The 20,771-nt window shown below is 38.8% G+C and overlaps 1 protein-coding gene across 8 annotated transcripts in view; it reads right to left on the reverse strand.

Annotated features, from left to right (window-relative positions):
• Nucleotides 1–20,771, reverse strand: part of AKAP9 (A-kinase anchoring protein 9) — a 185,597-nt gene that overhangs the window by 25,404 nt on the left and 139,422 nt on the right. For 7 of the 8 annotated variants that reach the window (XM_027847848.1, XM_027847849.1, XM_027847844.1 and 4 more), the window contains 10 exons: nt 16,635–16,736; nt 14,015–14,167; nt 13,279–13,461; nt 8,898–9,806; nt 3,651–4,154; nt 2,998–3,061; nt 2,716–2,837; nt 1,856–2,047; nt 1,413–1,601; nt 926–1,070 (listed from right to left, as the gene is read on the reverse strand). In XM_027847848.1, the coding sequence (XP_027703649.1) occupies nt 926–1,070; nt 1,413–1,601; nt 1,856–2,047; nt 2,716–2,837; nt 2,998–3,061; nt 3,651–4,154; nt 8,898–9,806; nt 13,279–13,461; nt 14,015–14,167; nt 16,635–16,736 (2,563 nt within the window). The remainder of the gene's footprint in view (nt 1–925; nt 1,071–1,412; nt 1,602–1,855; nt 2,048–2,715; nt 2,838–2,997; nt 3,062–3,650; nt 4,155–8,897; nt 9,807–13,278; nt 13,462–14,014; nt 14,168–16,634; nt 16,737–20,771) is intronic. The other variant, XM_027847842.1, reaches the window with a different exon arrangement.

Below are 20,771 nucleotides of genomic sequence, written 5' to 3' on the forward strand. Positions count from 1 at the left end.
ATCACCTTCAATTAATTTTTTTCCTAGAAACAAAACGTTTAGATGGATTATCTTTATTTTACTTAAATTATGTTTTTAGTGGGTTGAAAGGAATGTAACACTTTAAATTTTATACAGTGGTAGGACAAACTCTATTACCACACTGGATGATATTGACACAACTGATTATGTGGAGACAGCCATGATTAAGATTAGAAGTCACCCCAACTCCAAAAGACTCATGATGGAAAATGCTATCCACAACCAGAGAAAGAACTATGGACTCTGAATGCAGATTGAAGGATATTATTTGCTCTCTCTCTCTCTTTTTTGTTTTGTTTTTTTTTTCTTTCTTGTGGTTCCTCTCATTCATTCTAATTCACAATATGACTAATGTGAAAGTATATAAATAAGAATGTTTATGTACAGCCTATATCAGATTGTGCGTCACCTTGGGGAGGTAGTGGGAGAAAATTTAGGACTCCAAAGCTTACGGATGTGAATGTTGAAAACTAAAAATAAGTAAATTAATTAAAAAAAAAAAGATTAGATGTCTTTGGTGAAATTTTTGTTTAAAGTAATAACTGTTTAAATCCCAGAATTCTTCTTTCATGAGGCCATCAAGTAGAACATGGCGAAGTCAATTTGTTTATTTATTATCTCAGCCTGGATAGATACAGCACAGAGAAAGATACTAAATTTATTCAGTAGGCTTAGTGTCATTTTCAATGAAATGTTCACTGGTAACTTTTTATAAGCAAATTAAGTATTATTTTAATACTAATGAATATTGCTTTGCTCTACATTTTGCATAGTTCTCTGAGAATAACAGTAAAGTTTCAGTAACAGAAAATTTTCATTAACTGAGCAAAGGACAAAAAATAGTAAAATTAGGACTATAAATATATACTTACATATATAGGCAAGCATACACGATACTACATACCTAGGTTTTGTGAATCACTCTCTTGTTCTCTCTTCATGGTCATCTTTTTACTATTCAGCTGAGCCTGTAATGTTTGGATCTCGGTCAACAAGCTTCTTCGATCTGCACTCTGAAGATACTCCATGGCAGCTCTGTATTCAATGCCCTGTTTGGAAAGTGATATAAAAATCTGTTAATGATATCAAACAGTGAGCTCCATGAGGGAAGGGACTGTGTTATTATTCTGATTCTCCCAATTATTTCAATGTATTTCTCCCATTACCTAGCACAGTGTTCTTTATTACATACATGCTTAATGTCTGTTTAAATGCTGAACTGAAAAGACCATCACACTAATTAAGAAGCCTCTCACTAAATAATAAAACACAAAGGATACTAACAAATTTGGGATTGTGGGTTCGTGGTGTATTTCCCCCTTCACGTACGTGTGTTTCTTAATAATACTATGGAAATCAGTATGTCTTTTGAAGTAGTTTTCTTTCAGTACCTGTTCTTGTAATCTTTGCTCCAACTGGTTCAGCAATCCAAGGACATCTCTAGTACCTAGAGATGTCAGATCCGTCTTAAACATGGCTAGCAGAATGTTTCGTTCCTTTAGAAAGACTTGCTGAAGGGCATGCAGAAATTCACTTCGCCAATCTGGAAGATTTTCATGGGACTGTGAACTCTCATAAAGCTAAAAGAGTGTAAAAATAACGTCATTTTTCAAGGAAGGACATTTTTCATTATGTTCTAAAAATGACTACATATTCAAAATTTTAAAATGACAAATATTTAAATAGGCAATTGTAAAAAGTACATTATTCAAGTATGAAATTTACAGCATCTTTTACCAACATGAAGGACAAATCTTGGCTGAGAAAATAGGGCTCATTGGAAAGATTTTAAAATTCTGAAAATTTATATGCTTGCATTACATTTCTGGAGTACCTCAGTTTCCCTCTGCACCTGCATTTTGGTAATTAAATCCTTAAGAGATGAGATTGTATTGAGGTAAGTTTTTCTTTCTTCCAGCCAAAATTCTGAAGCTTGCTGAGCAAAACTGGCATCTCCTTCACTGTAGGGGGGTTCAGTGAGAGAGAGTACTTGGATGCCCTCATTATGGACTGCTCTCAGCAACCCCTGTAAAACAAACCCAAAACAAAAGGGATGAGACTGTCTTCTTCTACTGGATGACTGAAGAATGAAACAGAGAGATATTTATCAAACTAGACAAAAAGACAGTGGTATCTGCATTTCTCTCTACAGATAGCTCAGGGAAATCAAGCAGGGACTACATCTCCTGATTGTGGGGGCTGAATGGCAGCTACTGAGGTCTCTAAAAGAGAAGGCCAACGCAGCCCTCTGATGGACCCGCACCTACTCTCACCAGCGTGCTCCTGCCTAGGTACATTTCCTTTCGGCAGCTGCTCAGTGGCTAAAAAGTACATAGGATATTGTTTTTAGGTCTGTAAAAACTATCCTCATTGCTGTTTTAATCATTACCAAATACGTAAAAATAAGCAGAGAAAAAAAATCATGAAAGTTAATGGAGTAAAATATTTTTTTTCCAAGCTATGTGCTTTTAAGTTATATGTTTCTTATGGTGGAGAAAAATTTCAAACTCTTTAAGCCTGAATTTCTTTACTTAAAAAAGCTGGGAATGAGTTAAAATGATCTATAAGCTCTCTTCTAATATCACAATTCTATGAATCTACATACATAAACGTAGTACTTGTAACTCCTAATACACCACTATCTCTAATGTAGAAAGGATTTAATGTTATAGAAAGATGCTAATTTATTAATACCTTTATCTTTTTTGGAAATGAATCTGTTGAACTTTCACCTTCTTCTCCTGGACCGTCTGATACTGTATCAAATCCCTGGTTTTGTGTAAGACAGGCACCTGGACTCCAGTCTGATCCGGAGTCTAATATAAATAAAAATAATTATTTAATACAAATAAAAGTATTATAACTTTTATTTATTTAAATTATAAAAATGAAAGGAAATTTTTCACATAATGGACAAAAAATTTAGAATATGTTATTGTGGAACATGTAAAAAAATAAAATTCTATCATGACTTACCACTGGAACACATTTCTCTACTTTGATAAGAGTCAGAGTGTGTTGATCCAGGAACTGAAACTCCCTATATTGGACAGAACAAATGCATTTTAAAGAAGACCTATTACTGTCTTGCCCAATAAATAATAAAAATAACAACTGACATGTATGTATGTAAATAAAAAAAATCTATAACTATTTCTGTAAGGCTTACAAAGTGCCTTACATTTATTCTTTCACATGACTGTCACAACCATTCTGTCAAGCAGGTTCTATTATTATAAGCATTTGACAGATGAGGAAACTGAGGCTGAGAGCTGTTAAGTGACTTGTCCAGGGACACACTAATAGTAAGGTCTGAGGCATGATGTGAACCAAGGACTTTTCATGACCCCAAGTCCAGCCCTCTCCCCATTATGCTACCTAGCTCTTCAGTGAATGCTTTTGATTCTTCTCTGACGCTATCAGGAACCCATTTCTGTCCCTTTTTATGATAAATGATTTTCAGCTTCTTACCCATTTTAATTTCTTCCTTATCTAAACATTAAAGAGGTAATGTGGGGAGTGAAAAGCAAGCGACATCTTCACATTTTTCTGTCCAGGAGTCTGGTGTCAAGCTCCGATCTTACACTGGGTACAGTGAACGCCAAGCCAGCGTTTAAAAAGGCTCATACCTCTTTGGTTCGTAGGCACTGGATCACCGCCTTCAGGGCGTTGCACTCCTCTGTCAGCAGCTGAACAGCCACAAACTGCTCCCTCTTCAGGTTCTCGGCCTCAGTGATGTGTCTGCCTTCCATGTCCAAGATCTCAGCAGCGTGCAGTTCCTGCATTTGGCCAATTTTTTCGGTGAACTGTCTTATTATTTCAGTGACTTCTTCTGATGGACAGGTGCTCTGTAAATCACTTTGGATTCCTGTACTTTTAACAGGGACCTGTGGGGTCTGATTGCCACTACTGACCCAGAGGATTCTGTCTGTTTGGGATGAGGAGTTTTTACCAAGAAGGTGAGAATCTCTTTCAGCAACAAGCTGTCCAAAGTCACACGAGGACTTTTTGCTTTCTGATACTGTGGGTTCACTTTCTTTTTCTGAATAACATTCAAGTTTTTTTTCGGCTTCCATGAGCTGGTGCTTAATTTGGCTTAGTTCTTCCTGAAGTGCCCCATTGGTTCCTCTTACCTAAAATAGGAAGGGTGGAGTAAGAGAGCTTTATAATGAAATTTTTTAGCCAACAAATACAAGATAGTTGGAAAAATTTTCACAATGAAGAGTTTTATCTTAATAAATCATGATGATATAAATTGACCTTTACCGGGATAGAAGGAAAAATGCATGGATGCTTTGTAGAGAGGGCTGAATATCAGAAATCAAGGGCTGTAGTGTAAGGCTTCCTTTGTCAGGCTTGTCTATTCGTTAACATCTGCCTGTACCACTGTAACCGATCTCAAGCCCACACATGATGATGACGATGAGCATTTATAAAGAGAGCACTTTAAGGTGTGCAAGGCATATTACGTATGCTAGCTTATCGCAACAACTCTACGAGGCAGGTGCTATTATTATCATCCCCACTGTACAGATGAGGATGTTGCCGAGGGTCACAGAGCCAGTCACTGTCTGAAGCAGGATTTAGACTTAGGTCTTCCTGACTTCAAACCTGGGACTACATCTACTGCGCTACTGAGCTGCCTGAATATATCACTGTCAATGAAGGCTTCCTTCCTCCAGCAAAAAGAGACTTCCATGAAATCCAGACCAAAAAGGTAACAGTAAAGAGAGTCAGCATAAACAAAATTTCTTAGCTATTTTGTATAACTTCCATCTGGCTCCTGCTCAGTCATATAGTCCAACGAGAGAAGACTTATTAGAATAGGCGATTAGGGATCATGCCACTAGTATTTCTTGAAGTTTTTCTGCCTTTTCTCTATAGTTTGTTGGGTCCTTGCCTGCTTTAATGATGGCAAGTTGAGCAAAAAGACTTCCCTACTTTCACTTGTCTTAGTGGATCTCAAACAGACGATGCCATGAATATAGTACTACGTAAAAACAAAATAAAGCGGAACGATATGAAAACATAGAAAATACTATGTTTATAAACTAGGAAAATTAATTATGAAGTGAAACGATACATGTTAATCATGTTTATTAATGGGAACAGAAGATAAACAGCTCTTCGTTTGTCTGCACCCTTTCATGTCCCACTGCCACCAATTTCCTGCCTGGGACAATGGCTTCCCCCATTTTTATTTCATTACATGGTCCTCCACGGGGTCAGAGAATAGGGAAGAGTGGAAGATAAGCTTCTAAGTCTAGTCTCCCCATCCCCCCTCCCCAAGTTCAGGGTGTGAAGAGGCAGGATTAGTAGTTGAAAAAAAAGGGAGCTGTCCCTCTTCCTCTACTCCAGTCCTAAATGTTCCTACCTGCCCATCCTCAGGGCTAAAGAATCTCTAGAATCTGACACATTTCTTCATCCTAACCCTAAACCTCTACTTACATTTAGCTTCTATGTAGAAAAGCTAGTTGGAGTCTCTTATCCATCATTTCCCACCAGGCTGATTTCCTAGACTTGATGAACTCCTCATTCTGCTAGATGAAATCCATTCTGAAATTCATACCTCCTCAGCACCCCCAGCCCCTGGGGCCACACCCTCCCTCTAACTGAAGAGGATGGAGGTTGGACATTGGAGACCGGGTCCTTGACCCTCCATCATTTAAGGAAGGCTCTCTGGAAATTGACTTCATCATTTCACACCTATCTGCTTTCCTGGACTTCATGAAACTTCCAGAAACTCATCACTCTCCAACACAAAATAACTCTGAAACTCTCACCTCCTTATCTTGTTTCCTGACTACAGGACTTCATCATAGCTCTACAGCTACTACCTACCTCCTCACATCAGATAGTGAACTCCTTGAGGGCAAGGACTATTGTGCCTTTCTTTGCATTTCCAGCCTTTAGCTCAGCGTGTAGCACATAACAGGTGCCTAATAAATGCTTACTGACTGACTCCTTAGAAATATACCTCAATCTTACTTCAATTCATTATAAATCAAACTATGACTTTCCCTACAGGGTCTAAGTAGAAATATAGAAAGTTGAGAAGGGGGAAAACAGAAGTAACTTCCTGTTTACAACTGTTACTACTAGTAAAAAACCAAAAATAGCCTTTTAGAAAAGCTAGAAAAGGCTATGCTCACTTTTGGTGATAGGTGTAACAGTACAGAAGTTGTGAGACTTATGCTATGTTCCACAGCAAGGTGAGAAAGAAAGAAATTCTAGTAAGAAGAATGCAGGTTGTGTTGGAAGAAAAGGAAGGAGGTGGGCCAATCCCCAGGGCCTCAAAAGGAAAGGGGGGAGAGAAAGATTGGGGGGGCTGATCCAGGGTCAAGAAGTGACTTGGGAGGTTTTATCCTGGTAGGTGGGTAGGTGGCACCTCCCTTTGAGCTCCTTACTGCCAGACCACTGAAGAATCCATCTTTGATAGAAGAGAGCTTGTCCCCATCCAAGATTCCCTTCCATTGCAATATTTTCCCTGTACCAGTGGACTGAAGCAAGGCAAAGCTCCCATTCCTACTAATTAGTATGGGGAAGAGCTGCCAAGTTCACTGAAGAGATAGCTATCAGTGGGAATTGTGTTCCTAGAATCCCAACTTGGAACTTTGAGTATATTTTCTTTTTAAAATATTGTCATTTTATGTTTCTCTAAGTACAAGACTATATTTTAGGAAAGGCAGTGGACATTATGGCCATTCTTTTTTTTTTGGCTAGGCAATGGTGTTAAGTGACTTGCCCAGGGTCACACAGCTAGTTAAGTGTCAAGTGTCTGAGGCCAGATTTGAACTCAGGTCCTCCTGTCTCTAGGGCTGCGCCACTGTGCTACCTAGCTGCCCCAGCACTGGACATTACGGATACAGTTTTACTTGGAATCAAGAAGACCCAGTTCAGTTTCACACATATGGGTTCTATGACCCTGAATAAGTCACAATCTCTCATTGCCCTAGGCTACTCTAAGATTCCAAGTGTCAGAATGGTTGATTGACAGTGTGCAGTGGTGGAGAGAGTTTCCTAGAGCTCCCCATACCAATGAAGTTGTAGGTCTGAGATAATAACACTCTATCTATATATAGTTCAGGTAAATTAGAAGTTAAATGACCTTTTGTGAGGTGTCCATCCTGAGAGTCTAATAATTGTATATAACATGTCAATGCAAAAATGCATTCCAAGTGCTAAATAATCACATTTGTAAAAGATTATACATATATAATTTTACCTGAGCAAAGTCATCTTGATGAAGTGCAGGTCTGTCTGGCCATGTCACTCCCCCACCCCACTCAATAAACTTCAGGGGCTCCCTCTCGCCTCCAGGATCAATTACAATATTGTTTGGTGTTTAAAGCCTTCATCACCTGTCCTCCCCCCTTACACTTTACCCATGTCCCCTAACACTGTCCTCCTCCCTGCCTCACACATACTCTTTACTATTCTCTGGGCATTTTCCCTGGCTGGCCCCCATGCCTGGAACATCCTCCCTTTTCATCTCCACTTTGGGCTTCCCTCCTTCCTTTCATTATCAGCTATTTTACATTTTGTAATGTTCTCTATATCTTGCATAGTCCAAAATTCTTCTCTTATCCATAGATTTGACAGGTAAACTATTCTATGCTATTTTAATTTGCTTATAGTTATCACTCTTTACGTCTAGATCGTGTATCTGTTTTGACTTTATTTTGGTATATGGTGTGAGATGTTGTTCTGCACCTAGTTTCTGCTACACAGTTTTCCAGTTTTTGCAGTAGTTTTTGTCAAAGAATGAGTTTTTGTCCTAAAAATCCCACCTTCTATAGAAAGCCCTTGCTGATCCCCTCTAGCGTTAATGCCTTCCCCCTATGGATTATTTCTAATTTACCCTTCACAAGGCGTGTCTATATCTAGGCCCCCTGCCCCACCAAATTAGGCTGTGAGTTCCTGGAGAGCAGGAGCTGTTTTGTAGCAAACAGCCTAGCACATAACAGACAACAAATATGAACTGAGTGACTGAATGACTGACAAAAGCCTTGAAAGGAAGGTACTACAGGTACTGTTCCCACACTACAGATGAGGAAACCAAGGCTTAGAGAAGTTAACTAATTTGCCTGTCATCAAACAGCTAGGAAGCATCTGACATGGGATTGTAACCCAAGTCCTCCTGACTCCTAATCCAGCTCTCTGTCCAGCACAACATGCTGCTCTCTGAACTTTGCAAGTTGGAGAATGTCTGTAGTTTAGAAATGAAAATTTTGCATCCGATTTTTGGTAATGTTGCAATGACTTAGTTACTGCAAAATAAATACATTTTTCACATAATGGAAACTTCACAAATTGTTGACTAATTCCAATCATAATAACAAAATCACAGAATTTTAGAGCTTGAAGAGACCTCGGCAACAACATACTATAAAGATAATGCACATTTATAGAATGCTTTAAGGTGTGCTTTCATCACACTAGCCCTGAGAAGAAGGTAGTGCAACTATTATTATACCATTTGACAGATGAGTAAACTAGACTCTCTACACACCCATGAAGGGTTGACTGGGGACTCAAATGCAGGTCTTCTAACTCTAGCATCTGTGCTCTTTTCACAGCTTCAGAGAAAAAGAATATACAGTGCATATTGTGGAACATACACTACACCAGTTAAATTTTAATAGAGCTTAATATGATTACTAATTAATACTGGAAAGATCACTAGAAAAGAGACCTGCGTTTGAGTTTTGCCTCTACTGATGGGTCCTTTGTGCCAGTTTCCTTCTCTGTAAACTGAGCGAAGAGGCTGAACGGGACGACCGTGAAGGTCTTTTTCTGCCCTACAACACTGTGATTGATTCCAGGATTTCAAAGGAAGAGCAGTTTTCGAGGTAAGCTATCAAGTCTGAACTGACCTCAGCTGTTCCTGTGTCTTCCCCTTCCTCCTCCGGGCTCTTCTCAAGGTCTTTTTCCAAAGTGTTTTTCTCTGCAGTTTCTGCCGGCTCCTTCTCATTCATTTCAGCCACATGGCCTCCTGGCTTGGAGGTTCTGGTGGTAGGTCCCGATGGCTGGGATGCTGCCTCTTCCCAGAGCTCTGCTGAGGGTGCTTGCATCTGCTGCCAGGAGCCCATGTACTCCTGCACTGCTCTGAGCTGGGCCTGACTCACAATGAGAGCAGCCACCTTCTCTTCCAGCATTTCCTGGAGGTTGCTGACCTCCTCCTGGAGGGCTGCCCTCTCGGCCCGGCCCTGCTCTTTCATGTCCTCCATATGCTGACGGCACCGTGTAAGCTCTAGCGTCAGCTCTGCATCGCCGACAAAGACCCTGCTCTTTTCTTCTGGGGGCTGGAGTGGGGCTTGGCTCTCTAGGGGCTCCAAAGCTGCCACCAGTTCCCCGGGTCGGTTTTTGCTGTTGTCCTCCCTCACGCCCCTGGCACTTCCAGTCTGTGCCTGGTCACGCTTCTCTTCCTTCAGGATGGCCAGTTCTTCTTTCAGATGATTCATTTGGAAATTAGTCTCCTCAAGGGCAGTCTGGGCGAGGACCACCTCTTCTTGGGTTCTTTCCACTTGCTGCTCCAAAGCCAGTTTTTCAGCTTTCAGAGCATCCAGCTGCTGTTTTAGACTGTCAGACTCCTCTGGAAGAGAAGGGCCGTCCACCAGTGCCTTCTGTTCAATATTTGACAATTCCTGCTGAAGTTTTTCAATTACATCATTGAACTGTTCTATTTCTTCTTCACTATTTTTCTTTATACGTTCTTGGTCACTCTTAAGACACTCTAGCTGAGATTCCAGATATTGTATCAGTTGATTTTTTTCTTCAATAACCTACAAGTTAATGAAAAAAATATTTTTATAGCCTATCAAAAGATACACTTACATTTTTATCCATTTCATCTTATTTTGGACCAAAGTTGGGTACTCAAAAATTCTGAATTTCTTGACTATATCACATTCTGTTGATTTCAATACAGACTACCTCCATATTTATCACATCAAAAATTGGAATCATATAGAAAGTATCACCAACAAATCCAACATAATTTGATTAAATGCAGTTAAAATTGTCAAAATAAACTCAGCTAGAAATTATATTTCCAAATAGAATATAAGCTCCTTAAGGGTAGGGCCTATTGTATTGCTGTTTTAATATTACCTGAATGAAACCCAGTATCTTACACATGGTATATCTTATTTTTTAAAAATTATTATTTATTGTCCCTCCAATTACATGCAAAAACAATTTTTAAGATTTGTTGTTTTTTTTCTTAAAAGTTTTAACTTTCAAATTCTATCTCTACTTCCTTCCTCTCCCCCTGCCCTGAGATGGTAAGCAATCTGATATAGGTCAAACCTGTGCAATCATGCAAAACATTTCTGTGTTAGACATTCTGTGGAAGAAAACTCAAAAAAGAAAGAAAGGAAGAAAGATAAAGAGGGAGGAAGAATAGTATGCTTTGGTCTGTATTCAGATTTCATTAGTTCTTTCTCTGGGATTTTTCATCATGAGTCCTTTGGGATTATCTTGAATCACTGTATTACTGAGAACAGTTAAGTCATTCAGTTGCTCGTCGTACAATACTGCAGTTACTGTATACGACATTCTCCTGGTTCTGTTCACTTCACTTTGCATCAGTTTTTCTGCAGTCTGCTTGTCATTTCTTATAGCACAATATATACCACAACTTGTTCAGCCATTTACCAATTGATGGGCATACCCTCAATTTCCAATTCTTAGTCACTACAAAAAAGAGCTACTATAGATATTTTTGTGCAAATATGTTCATTTCCTCTTAAAAAAAAAAAAAAAAACCTTTTTGGGATACAGACCGAGCAGTGGTATTGCTGGGTCAAGGGGTATGCACAGTTTTATAGCCCTTTGGGTGTAGTTTCAAATTGCTCTCCAGAATGGTTGGATCAATTCATAACTCTACTAACAGTGCATTAGTGTCACAGTTTTCCCACATCCTCTCCAACATTTATCATTTTCCTTTTTTGTCATATTAGCCAATCTGATGGGTATGAGGTGGTACCTCAGTCATTTTAATTTGCATTTCTCTAATCAATAAGTGATTCAGAGCATTTTTTCATATGACTATAGATAGCTTTGATTTTTTTTTGTCTGAAAACAGGCAGTTTTCCTTTGACCATTTATCAATTGGGGAATGACCTGTACTTTTATAAATTTGACTCAGTTCTATATATTTGAGAAATAAAGTCATTAGCAGAGATACGTGCTATAAAAATTTTCCCCCAGTTTTCTGCTTTCCTTCTAATTTTGGTTGCATTGGTTTTGTTCGCACAGAAATTGTGGGTTTTTTTGTTTTGTTTTTTTGGTGAGGCAATCCGGGTTAAGTGACTTGCCCAGGGTCACACAGCTAGTAAGTGTTATGTATCTGAGGCCGGATTTAAACTCAGGTCTTCCTAAGTCCAGGGCCGGTGATCTATCCATTGTGCCAGCTAGCTGCCCCTCAAAAACTTTTTAATTTCACATAATCAAGATTATTCATTTTACATTTTGTAATGTTCTCTATATCTTGCATAGTCCAAAATTCTTCTCTTATCCATAGATTTGACAGGTAAACTATTCTATGCTATTTTAATTTGCTTATAGTTATCACTCTTTACGTCTAGATCGTGTATCTGTTTTGACTTTATTTTGGTATATGGTGTGAGATGTTGTTCTGCATCTAGTTTCTGCTACACAGTTTTCCAGTTTTTGCAATAGTTTTTGTCAAAGAATGAGTTTTTGTCCTAAAAGCTTATATCTTTGGGCTTATCAAATACTAAATTACTACGGTCATTTACTAAAATGTATTGTGTACCTCATCTACTCCACTGATCCACCATTGTATTTCTTAGCCAGTACCAGATTATTTTGAGGATTACCGCTTTATAACATAGTGTGAGATCTGGTATGGCTAGGCCATCTTCCTTCACATTTTTTTTTTCATTGATTCCCTTGGTATTCTTGACTTTTTGTTCTTCCAGATGAATTTTATTATTTTTTTCCTAGCTCTATAAAATAAATTTTTGGTAGTTTGGTTGGTATGGCACTGAATAAATAGATTAATTTAGGCAGAATTGTCATTTTTTTTCTATTGGCTCGGCCTATCCATGAGCAATTAATATTTTCCCAATTGTTTAGATCTTACTTTATTTGTGTGAGAAGTGTTTTGCAATTGTGTTCATGTAGTTCTTGGGTTTGTCTTGGCAGGTAGACTCCCAAGTATTTTATGCTGTCTACAATTATTTTAAATTTGTTTTCTCTTTCTATCTTTTGCTGCTGGACTTTGTTGGTAATATATGGAAATATCGATGATTTATGTGGGTTTATTTTATATTCTAAAACTTTGCTAAAGTTGCTAATTATTTCAAGTAGTTTTTTAGTTGATTCTCTAGGATTCTCTAAGTACACCATCATCTCATAAGCAAAAGTGATAGTTTTGTTTCCTCACTACCTGTTCTAATTCCTTCAATTTCTTTTTCTTCTCTTATTCACATGGTATACCTTTAAAAAAATGTTTGTTGAATTGAATTTTAAATATTAACTGCTGAAGGAAAAACAGTATCCAGAAGATAGCACCAATACCTAAGCCCATACCTATCAAGTGGTATGCAGATATATTTTACAACTTTTTTCCAAATGGCTCTAATTACTCTTCAAAGTTTATAATCTACATATTTATTATATATAAATATAATGTTAGGTGATATTTATACACTGTGATTATCTTCATTTTACAGATGAGGAAATTAAGGCTCAGTGAGATTAAGTGACTTGCCCAGAGTCACAAAGCTCTTAAATGTCTGAGGCCAGACTCCAACCTGGGTCTTTTGACTCCAAGTCCACTATGCTGTGCTGTCACCAATAACCTTCAAATAGACATTTTCATTATATATAAACATTGCACACATATACATGCACCTATATGTGTGGATATGTACGTGTGTGTGTGTGTGTGTGTGTGTGTGTGTGTGTTTATTAGAATTCCACGAAGAAACCTGAGATACCTATACACTAAGAAATGCTAGAATGCTGCAATGATCAAAGGTGGGTGAGTGGGGGATACTGAGATAAATAAAAAAGCACTTAGTATGCAAAAATCACTAAGTAAAGTTTGAATAACTATAGAAGCCAAAAGGGAATGAAAATGAATTAGGAATTCTAGGAGCCTAGAAAATAAGAAATATTTGAAATCTACTTGATATCACTATGTACCAAAGTTCAACATTCTGCTCTTTATCATTCTAGCTCTAGAACTTATTTCAAGTATCAGCCAATTTAAGATAACCATACCTTATTATCTGTTGTAATTTCAAGCTGCTGCTGCTGAAGTTTTGTAATTTGGTCATTTAGTCTACAAATTTCTAATTCTTTCTCCTGTATCATTTGAGTAAATTTCCCAAACAGCTGATGATGGTCCTTTGTGGAGATATCTTCAAATTCTTGTACAGTAAAACCTAGGCTTTCCATTTCATCCTGTTGACAAATAATAAACACAATGGCTGTTATTATAGTGGCATTTTCTGAATGGCCTTCCAACTAAAGATTATGTAAATTAGAATGTCAAAATGCACAACAAAAAATATGGAAAAAACAGTGATAATGATGGGTCACACTTCTATAATGTTTTAAGGTTTACAAAGTGTTTTATTAACAACAATTCTGTGAGTGTGGTATATTGCTTTGCCCATTTTACAGAAGATGAAACGGAGGCTTCTTGGCCCCTGGTCACACAGCTGCTAAGTGTCACAGCTAGAACCTGAACCCTTGTATCCTAACTCCAATCTAACATTCTTTCCACTGTACCACTCGGCCAATCCACCTTCCTTCTGCTCAAATAGATGATCACATGGTTTAAAAAAAAAACAAATTTGGCAAATTTGGCAAACCACTTTGCACTTAGATAATTTTCATGTATAATAAAGATAAAATGTTCAACTGTAATGGATCTACATTTGTGTTTCTGTGTTATAGTTCAGTTGAACAAAAACAAAGCAGAAAGGAAACTTCATTTGCCTCCAATAATTACCTTGAACAATCTATTCTCTTGCTCGAGCTCTTCCAGGCGTGTAGTAGACTCCTTCTTCTGTATTTCTAACTGCATGTGCAATTGCTGAACTTCTTCATTTTTATTTTCCAGCTCTTCTCTAAACTGCTCTAACTGCTCTTCTAAGTTCGTGATCTACGCATTCAAAATAACAAACAGAAATGGAAGAAAGAACTTCTTTATATATAATGTTCATTTCCCAAGAGATCCTGTAGAAAAAAAAGTACTGTTACCTGTTCAAAATTATATCTTATGTTTATACATGACCGGGTTCTAAGAAACCAACAGAATAAAAGGGCTGGACTAAATGGTCTGTGAGATCCCTTCTAGTGCTAATATTCTGCAATTCTAAAGTTTTTTTTTTTGTTTGGGTCAATAAAAAAATTACTGTCATTTTCAGGCAACAATTCTGGTGCATAGATTATTTTAAAAAAGAAGTTACTAACTGGCTTTCTTATTGTATTACAAACTAAGCAATTTTAAGCTAGTAAGTCCAGAGCAGATAAAGCATATCACTGGCACCTCATGACCTTGTGACATAGGTACTATCATTTCCTCATTTTTGCAAATTTGGAAACTGAGGCTGTAGGAGTTACATAATATTTGGTCCTCACAATAATCCTATAAGAAGGGTAAGACACATATGATTCCCTTATTGCAGATAATGAAATTGAGTCACCAAGAGGTTAGATGACTTCCTCAAAGTCATACAGACAGAAGGTAGCAAAACTCAAGACTCAAACCCATAGCTTTCAGCCCCCAGAGCCCAGTGCTTTCTCTCTCCACTATGCTGCACATCCCAATGCTGCCAGATGAATCTTCCTAAAGCCAATTTGCTCAAAAGCTTGAACTGATCATGGAATAAAACCCAAATTCCTTATCATGGTTTTCACAACCCTCCATGACATGATTTACCTCCCAATAGTTCCCTTCTTCTCCAACCACACCACATGACTTGGCATCCTCCTCCTGTGCCTTTGCTTGGCTATTTCCTGTTTAGGATCCCCTTTCCCCCCCTCAATCTACCTGTCAAAACCCTGCTCATTCTTTCATGTCAAACAATCAATGAACAAGTATTTCATAAATGCCTGCTACGTGTTAGGCCCCGTGAACACAAAAACCACGAATGAAACAAACCCTTCTCACAAGCTCAAATGCCATCTCCTCTACGAAGCCATTCTGGATACTAGTAGACACTAACCCTCCACTGGTACGTTCTTTCTCTTTTATAAGACTGAAAACTTTTTATAGTATATCTTAGTTATTAGTGTAACCGTCTTGTTTTGCCTAAAAGGCTATACGTTCCTTGACAGTCAAAAGCCACAAGTAATATTTACAGAATATTAGAATTGGCAAGAAGGTTAGAAATCACCTTGTCCAATCTCCTTATTTTACAGATGAGAAAATGAAGCTGGGAGAGAAGAGACTAAATGTCTAGTAAGTGACAGAGCCAGGAGCCTTCAGAGATCATCTAATTAATTCAACGTCCTCATTTTGCAAGTAAGCAAAACACGCTCATCAAGGTGAAATGATTTGCCCAAAGTCACCAAGGTAAGTGGAAGAGCTGGGATTGTACCTCAAGTCGTCCAGCTCTCCGTCTGTCACATGAGGAATTTCTTCTGTTTTATCATTATTAAGGGCAGCCAGAGGTCTGTGTACCGCTCCCTCTCTATCCTTGCCCCAGGATGAAGTGGCTTGCAACTTGGAATCTGGATTAATGAATTGAGGCTATGTGGATGGACAGTGCAAGTACACCAGAGAAGATTGTACCATCCTTCCCTCTAGGTCTTCACCAGGGAGTACTTGACCCACTTAACCTTCACTCCTTTCCCAACAGCCTCAACATGAACTCTTAAGGGTAACTGAGTGCTTTCTCGGTATCATCACCTTGCCTATTTTGGGTTTCAACCCCCTATGAACCATTTTTGCTTTGTCCATTCCTGAGGGATCATTCTTCTTGGCAGAGAAAACAGAAGAAAACACAAAGTTGAAAAGTTCTGTCATCTCTTATTATCCCAGCCACTCTCAAGTAATGGCCCACTTCTTTTATCTGCCTCTTTTTTTCTAATACAATTAAAAAACAAAAAAAGAACCCACTGCCAAACAGCTTAAAAAAAAAGAAACAACTCTAAGTCAGTCTCTCATATTGTTCTGAGTTTCAGTATTTCTGATAATATTTTCTTAGCATCTCTTTCTGACTGGTTTTCTTAAGTTAATTCTAATTTACTTGGGACTATCAGAATAAATATCAATTTTGAATTTTTAAAAATCATGTTTACTTTATCCCAAGGGGTCTTTCTCCTTTAGAAAGAAAAAAAATATACTGAGAAAGTTCAGTCATGAGATAGTTTAGGAAGGTGTGAGGGTTGGGGTGTTCACATAGTAAAGATATTACTAAAGCAAGTTCAGAGAGAAGAAAAATACTGCTTATTAAGAAAACAATTTCTAAGCAAAATCTATTGCTGCACAGTGATATATCTTTAAGTAGGCAAATTAAAGTCTTCTTAGCTAACATGCTGTAGGATCTTATGTTGAACTGATGCTTTTAAAATAACACAAAATAATTAAAATCTCAATTTTTAAAATTAATATTTTTTTTAACCTCTTTTTCCTTTCTATCTAAAGCTTCTCGTTCTGCCTGTAATTGTACTTCGAAGGGCAATTCTCTGGCTTCCACAGCTCCGAACTGTTTTCGGTTCTCCACCTGTAAAAAAGAATGAGACATAAAAAGTGTTTTCTCAATTTTACATAAAGGAGTATGTATGTATAATAAAAAATTATTATGCACAATAGTAGAGGTAAATTAGTAGTAAAGACCTTCTAAAACAGTGTTGCTATTTTAGCAGATCTTTTGTGAGTACTGATACTCTCACTCTCTGTCTCTCCTCCTTCAGTCCATTTCATTCTTTGCAACTCTTGTCTGCATCATTCTTTTTAAAAAAATAAAATTTTCTTTTAATAATAAACATAAGCATTTCAACATACAAAGAACAGTAGAGGAATTATATACCTAGTTGAGAACTCTGTTATATTTAGTTTCAAGTGTGTTAAACTTAAAATGGTGAAAACAAAACTGCCCTGCTTCTTTGCATCTCTTTCTGCTCTTTTCTCTGCATTTAAATGTTTTACTGATGTCCTTTACTTCCTTTTCCACATCACTACCACTACCCACTAACTCTCCCTCTTCCGAAAACAGAAGCCCTCTTTTGTAATAAATCAATCAAGCAACAAGTACTTACTAAATATTTACTGTGTGCTAGTCACTGTGGATACAAATAGAAAACAATGTAACAATCCCAACACACAATGAACTTATACTCTAATGGGGGAAGACATCAAATACACAGATAAATATTGACAATCATCTACAAGAATATTGAAGTCCCTAGTATAAGGGCAAGAATAGGGGAGAGGAGGAAGATAGTAAGTCAGGTACTTAGCTTCCTGAGAAACGAGAAATACCTGGGGTTGACTTTGTAGTCACTATGATTTGGATTGGGTGGAAAATTCTGATGGAGCAAACTTCAAAGGAGCAAAGGCTGAGTGAAGGAGATAAAAGTAAAGTGTGGTGGGAAGCAAGGGGTATTGATTTCCCATCCAGGACCAGTATGTTGGGGAGTCGGTATGAGAGAAAATACAGCCAACACTGAAGAGGAAAGCTGGGGATGCAGAGTCACTGGGGGGAGTCAGGTCTCAGTGTGGGCTAAGAGATGGAAGGTGAGAGAAAGAGGTCCAAGATAAAAGGTAATTAGCTCAAGATGGAATAGAAATTCAACAGGGCACAGTAGAAGAGATATATAGGGTTGGAGTAGGACATGGGTGGGAAAGGACTGGAGAAGAGGATGAGAGAATGGGCAGGAAATGAGTGCGTGGGAAGTCAGATAATGGAAAAGGGCCTGGGGAGTGTTTTCTCCTAGTACAGGAAATAGAAGAGAAAGAGGAGTCATAGGGGTGATAGTGAGTGGCACATGAAGTGGTCTCTTCTAAACTCCTGACTTCTGATTTACATTATTCAACTTAACTGCTATCTCCAAAATTACCAACGATCTCCAAATTGACAAATTTAATGGCCTTTTCTCAATACTCATCCTTGACTTCTCCGCAAATTTGTGGCTGATCAGCTGCTTCTCCTGGATATCATCTCCTCTCTAGGCGTTTGTGAGACTGAACTCTCCTGGTCCCCTTCTACCTGCTCCTTCTCCATCTCCTTTGCTGGATCTTTACCCAGGTTACACCCACCAACCTTGGGTCCTGTGCTTGGACCTCTTATCTTCTCCCTCTGTACTCTCTCTTTTAGTGATACCACTAGCTTCTATGGGTTCAATGATCATTTCTATGCTGCGACTTGTTTCTCTTAACACGGTGTCTGGCACCTAATTAATGCTTCATAAAAACTAGTTGCCTCCCTTCCTCTCCTATACTCTAGTCTCTACCACCACCTGTCTATTGGACATCTTGAAGTGGATGTCTGGTAGATAGCTCAAACCTAAAACAAAACTATTATCTTTCCTCCCACACCCTCCCACGTTTTCGATTTCCCTTTTACTGTTGAGAGGCCCACCAACCTTCAGTTATGCAGTCTTTCACCTGAGGCATCATCCTTGATTCCTAACTCACCCTTTCTCCCAATATCCAATCTGTAACCAACTCAGGTTTCTAGCATCACAACACCTCTTTCTATACATTCTGTCCTGCCTTTTAGTATAGCCACCACCCTAGTGCAGACCCTCATCACCTCATGCCTGGACTTCTCCAATACTCTGCTGTTCTCCCTCATTCCAGTCCATCTTCCTCTTAGCTATCAAAGTGATTTTCCTAAAGTATGGTTTGACTATGTCACCTCCCCCAACTCTCGTGGCCCCCTTTAATTCCAGGATCAGCCTTTAAAGCTCTTCACAAGTTGGCCCCTTCCTACCTCTCCAATCTTCTTAGACTTGACCCTCTCCATGTTCTATAATCCAGTGACACCTGCCTTCCTGATGTCCCGCCTACCCTCCATCGCCCAACTGATCCCCATGCCTAAAATGCTCTCCCTTCCTTATTTCCAACCTCCTAGCTCCCTTCAAGACTTAGTTTAAATCCCACCTTCTGTAAGAGGCTCCCCCAGCCCTATTCCTCTGAGATTTGCAATATTATACTTTATATGTACATAGTTGTTTATCAATTGTCTCCCTCATTAGAATGTGAGCTCTTTAAGGGTAGGGACAGTATTTTTGTCTTTCTTTGTAGTTGCTCAGTGCGCAACACAAAGTAAGTTCTTAAATGCTCACAGACTAAGACACTGGATCTGTCTGAATACAACATCTTACTCTGCATCTCTGTCAAATGGGGAGATGCATACTTTACAATGTTCCTCAAGAGCAAGGACTGTCTTGTTTTTGTCTTTGTATTTGCACCATCTAGTCCTGGACCATCTCCTTGCTAGCTGCCCATCTGCTTGGGGCAGAAACCACCTCCTGAGGACCTGACCCCGTGCAGCTCCAGAACTCCTGCACTAGGGTCCCACAGGGCTGACTGATGAGTTCCTCAGCTGGTCCACTATTCCTGGAGGACTACAGCCAAGAATTACTGGACAGCCCAGCCACCTTGCTGCTATGCACATGTACCACCCTATGTTATACCCCTCCCTCCAGTTGTGGAACCATAATCAAATCAATATTGCCATTACCGGCAAAACCTCTGGGCCAATCTAACCCTATGGCTCCACTCACCATCCTGATAACTAAGCAAATCAAGCCCCCAACTCGGTCACTACTCCTGATACAGGCTTAAATCTGCACTAAGACTTCTGGGACACTTTGTATGTGGTATCTCCCTACCTTGGAATCTAAGTTCCTAGAGATCAAAGAATGTACTCCCTTTGTACTTGTATCCTCAGGGCTTGCATACAGCACACAGTAAGTGCTTAATGTGGATTTTATCACTCATTCATTGCTGACTGATTCCAGGTCAGTCTTTTGAGGTCTTTCTGAGTTGTTTTCCTTTATATTCCTATTGCAGAGGACAGATGCTGGGACAGGGAGACCAATTAATAGACTATACTGACGACCCAAATAAGAGATGGTGAAGGCCTGAACTGGAGAAGGACAGACAGGAGAGATGTTATGGAGGTAGAAAAGGCAACTGGATGGGTCTCTGAGGGAAGCGGGGTGAGGAAGAATTCAGAGTTGATGATGCTGAGGCTGTGAATACATGTGAATGGAAGAATGGCAGTATCCTTAACAGAAATAGGGAAGCTACAAGATGGGTGGATCTGTGGGGGAAAATGACTTCTGTTTGGAGAATAACCATGAGACACGTCATCTGAGGCACTGGTACTCAGTAGATAAGTTGACTAGATCGATCTTGGAGTTATGTGCACAGAAATGACAATGACATACTCATGGGAACTGATTAGGTCACCAAGTGAGAGACTAGGACAGCGCCTTAGGAAATATCCAGTTAGGGAGCGTGATATGGATGTGAACCAGCAAAAGAGACTGAAAAGACAGTCATATGGGTAGGAGAATTGACAGAACATTTTTATGAAAACTCAGAGAAGATAGCCAACAGCATGAGAGGCTGCAGAAATATCAAGAAGGACATTATTATCCTTCATACTATTTTATGACTAAAGGAAATGGCTCCCTATAAAATGTTGTCAGATCTGCTTTCTTTCTCATCTTTTTGTTATGATACTTTTGGTTTCATTTATGAAGGCCTCACAGCATAATGCTTTTTCATTGGACCTTACACTAAT

This window comes from Vombatus ursinus, unplaced genomic scaffold, assembly GCF_900497805.2.
Source record: "Vombatus ursinus unplaced genomic scaffold, bare-nosed wombat genome assembly UNPS02005459.1, whole genome shotgun sequence".
In the NCBI taxonomy this organism is placed as follows: domain Eukaryota; kingdom Metazoa; phylum Chordata; class Mammalia; order Diprotodontia; family Vombatidae; genus Vombatus; species Vombatus ursinus.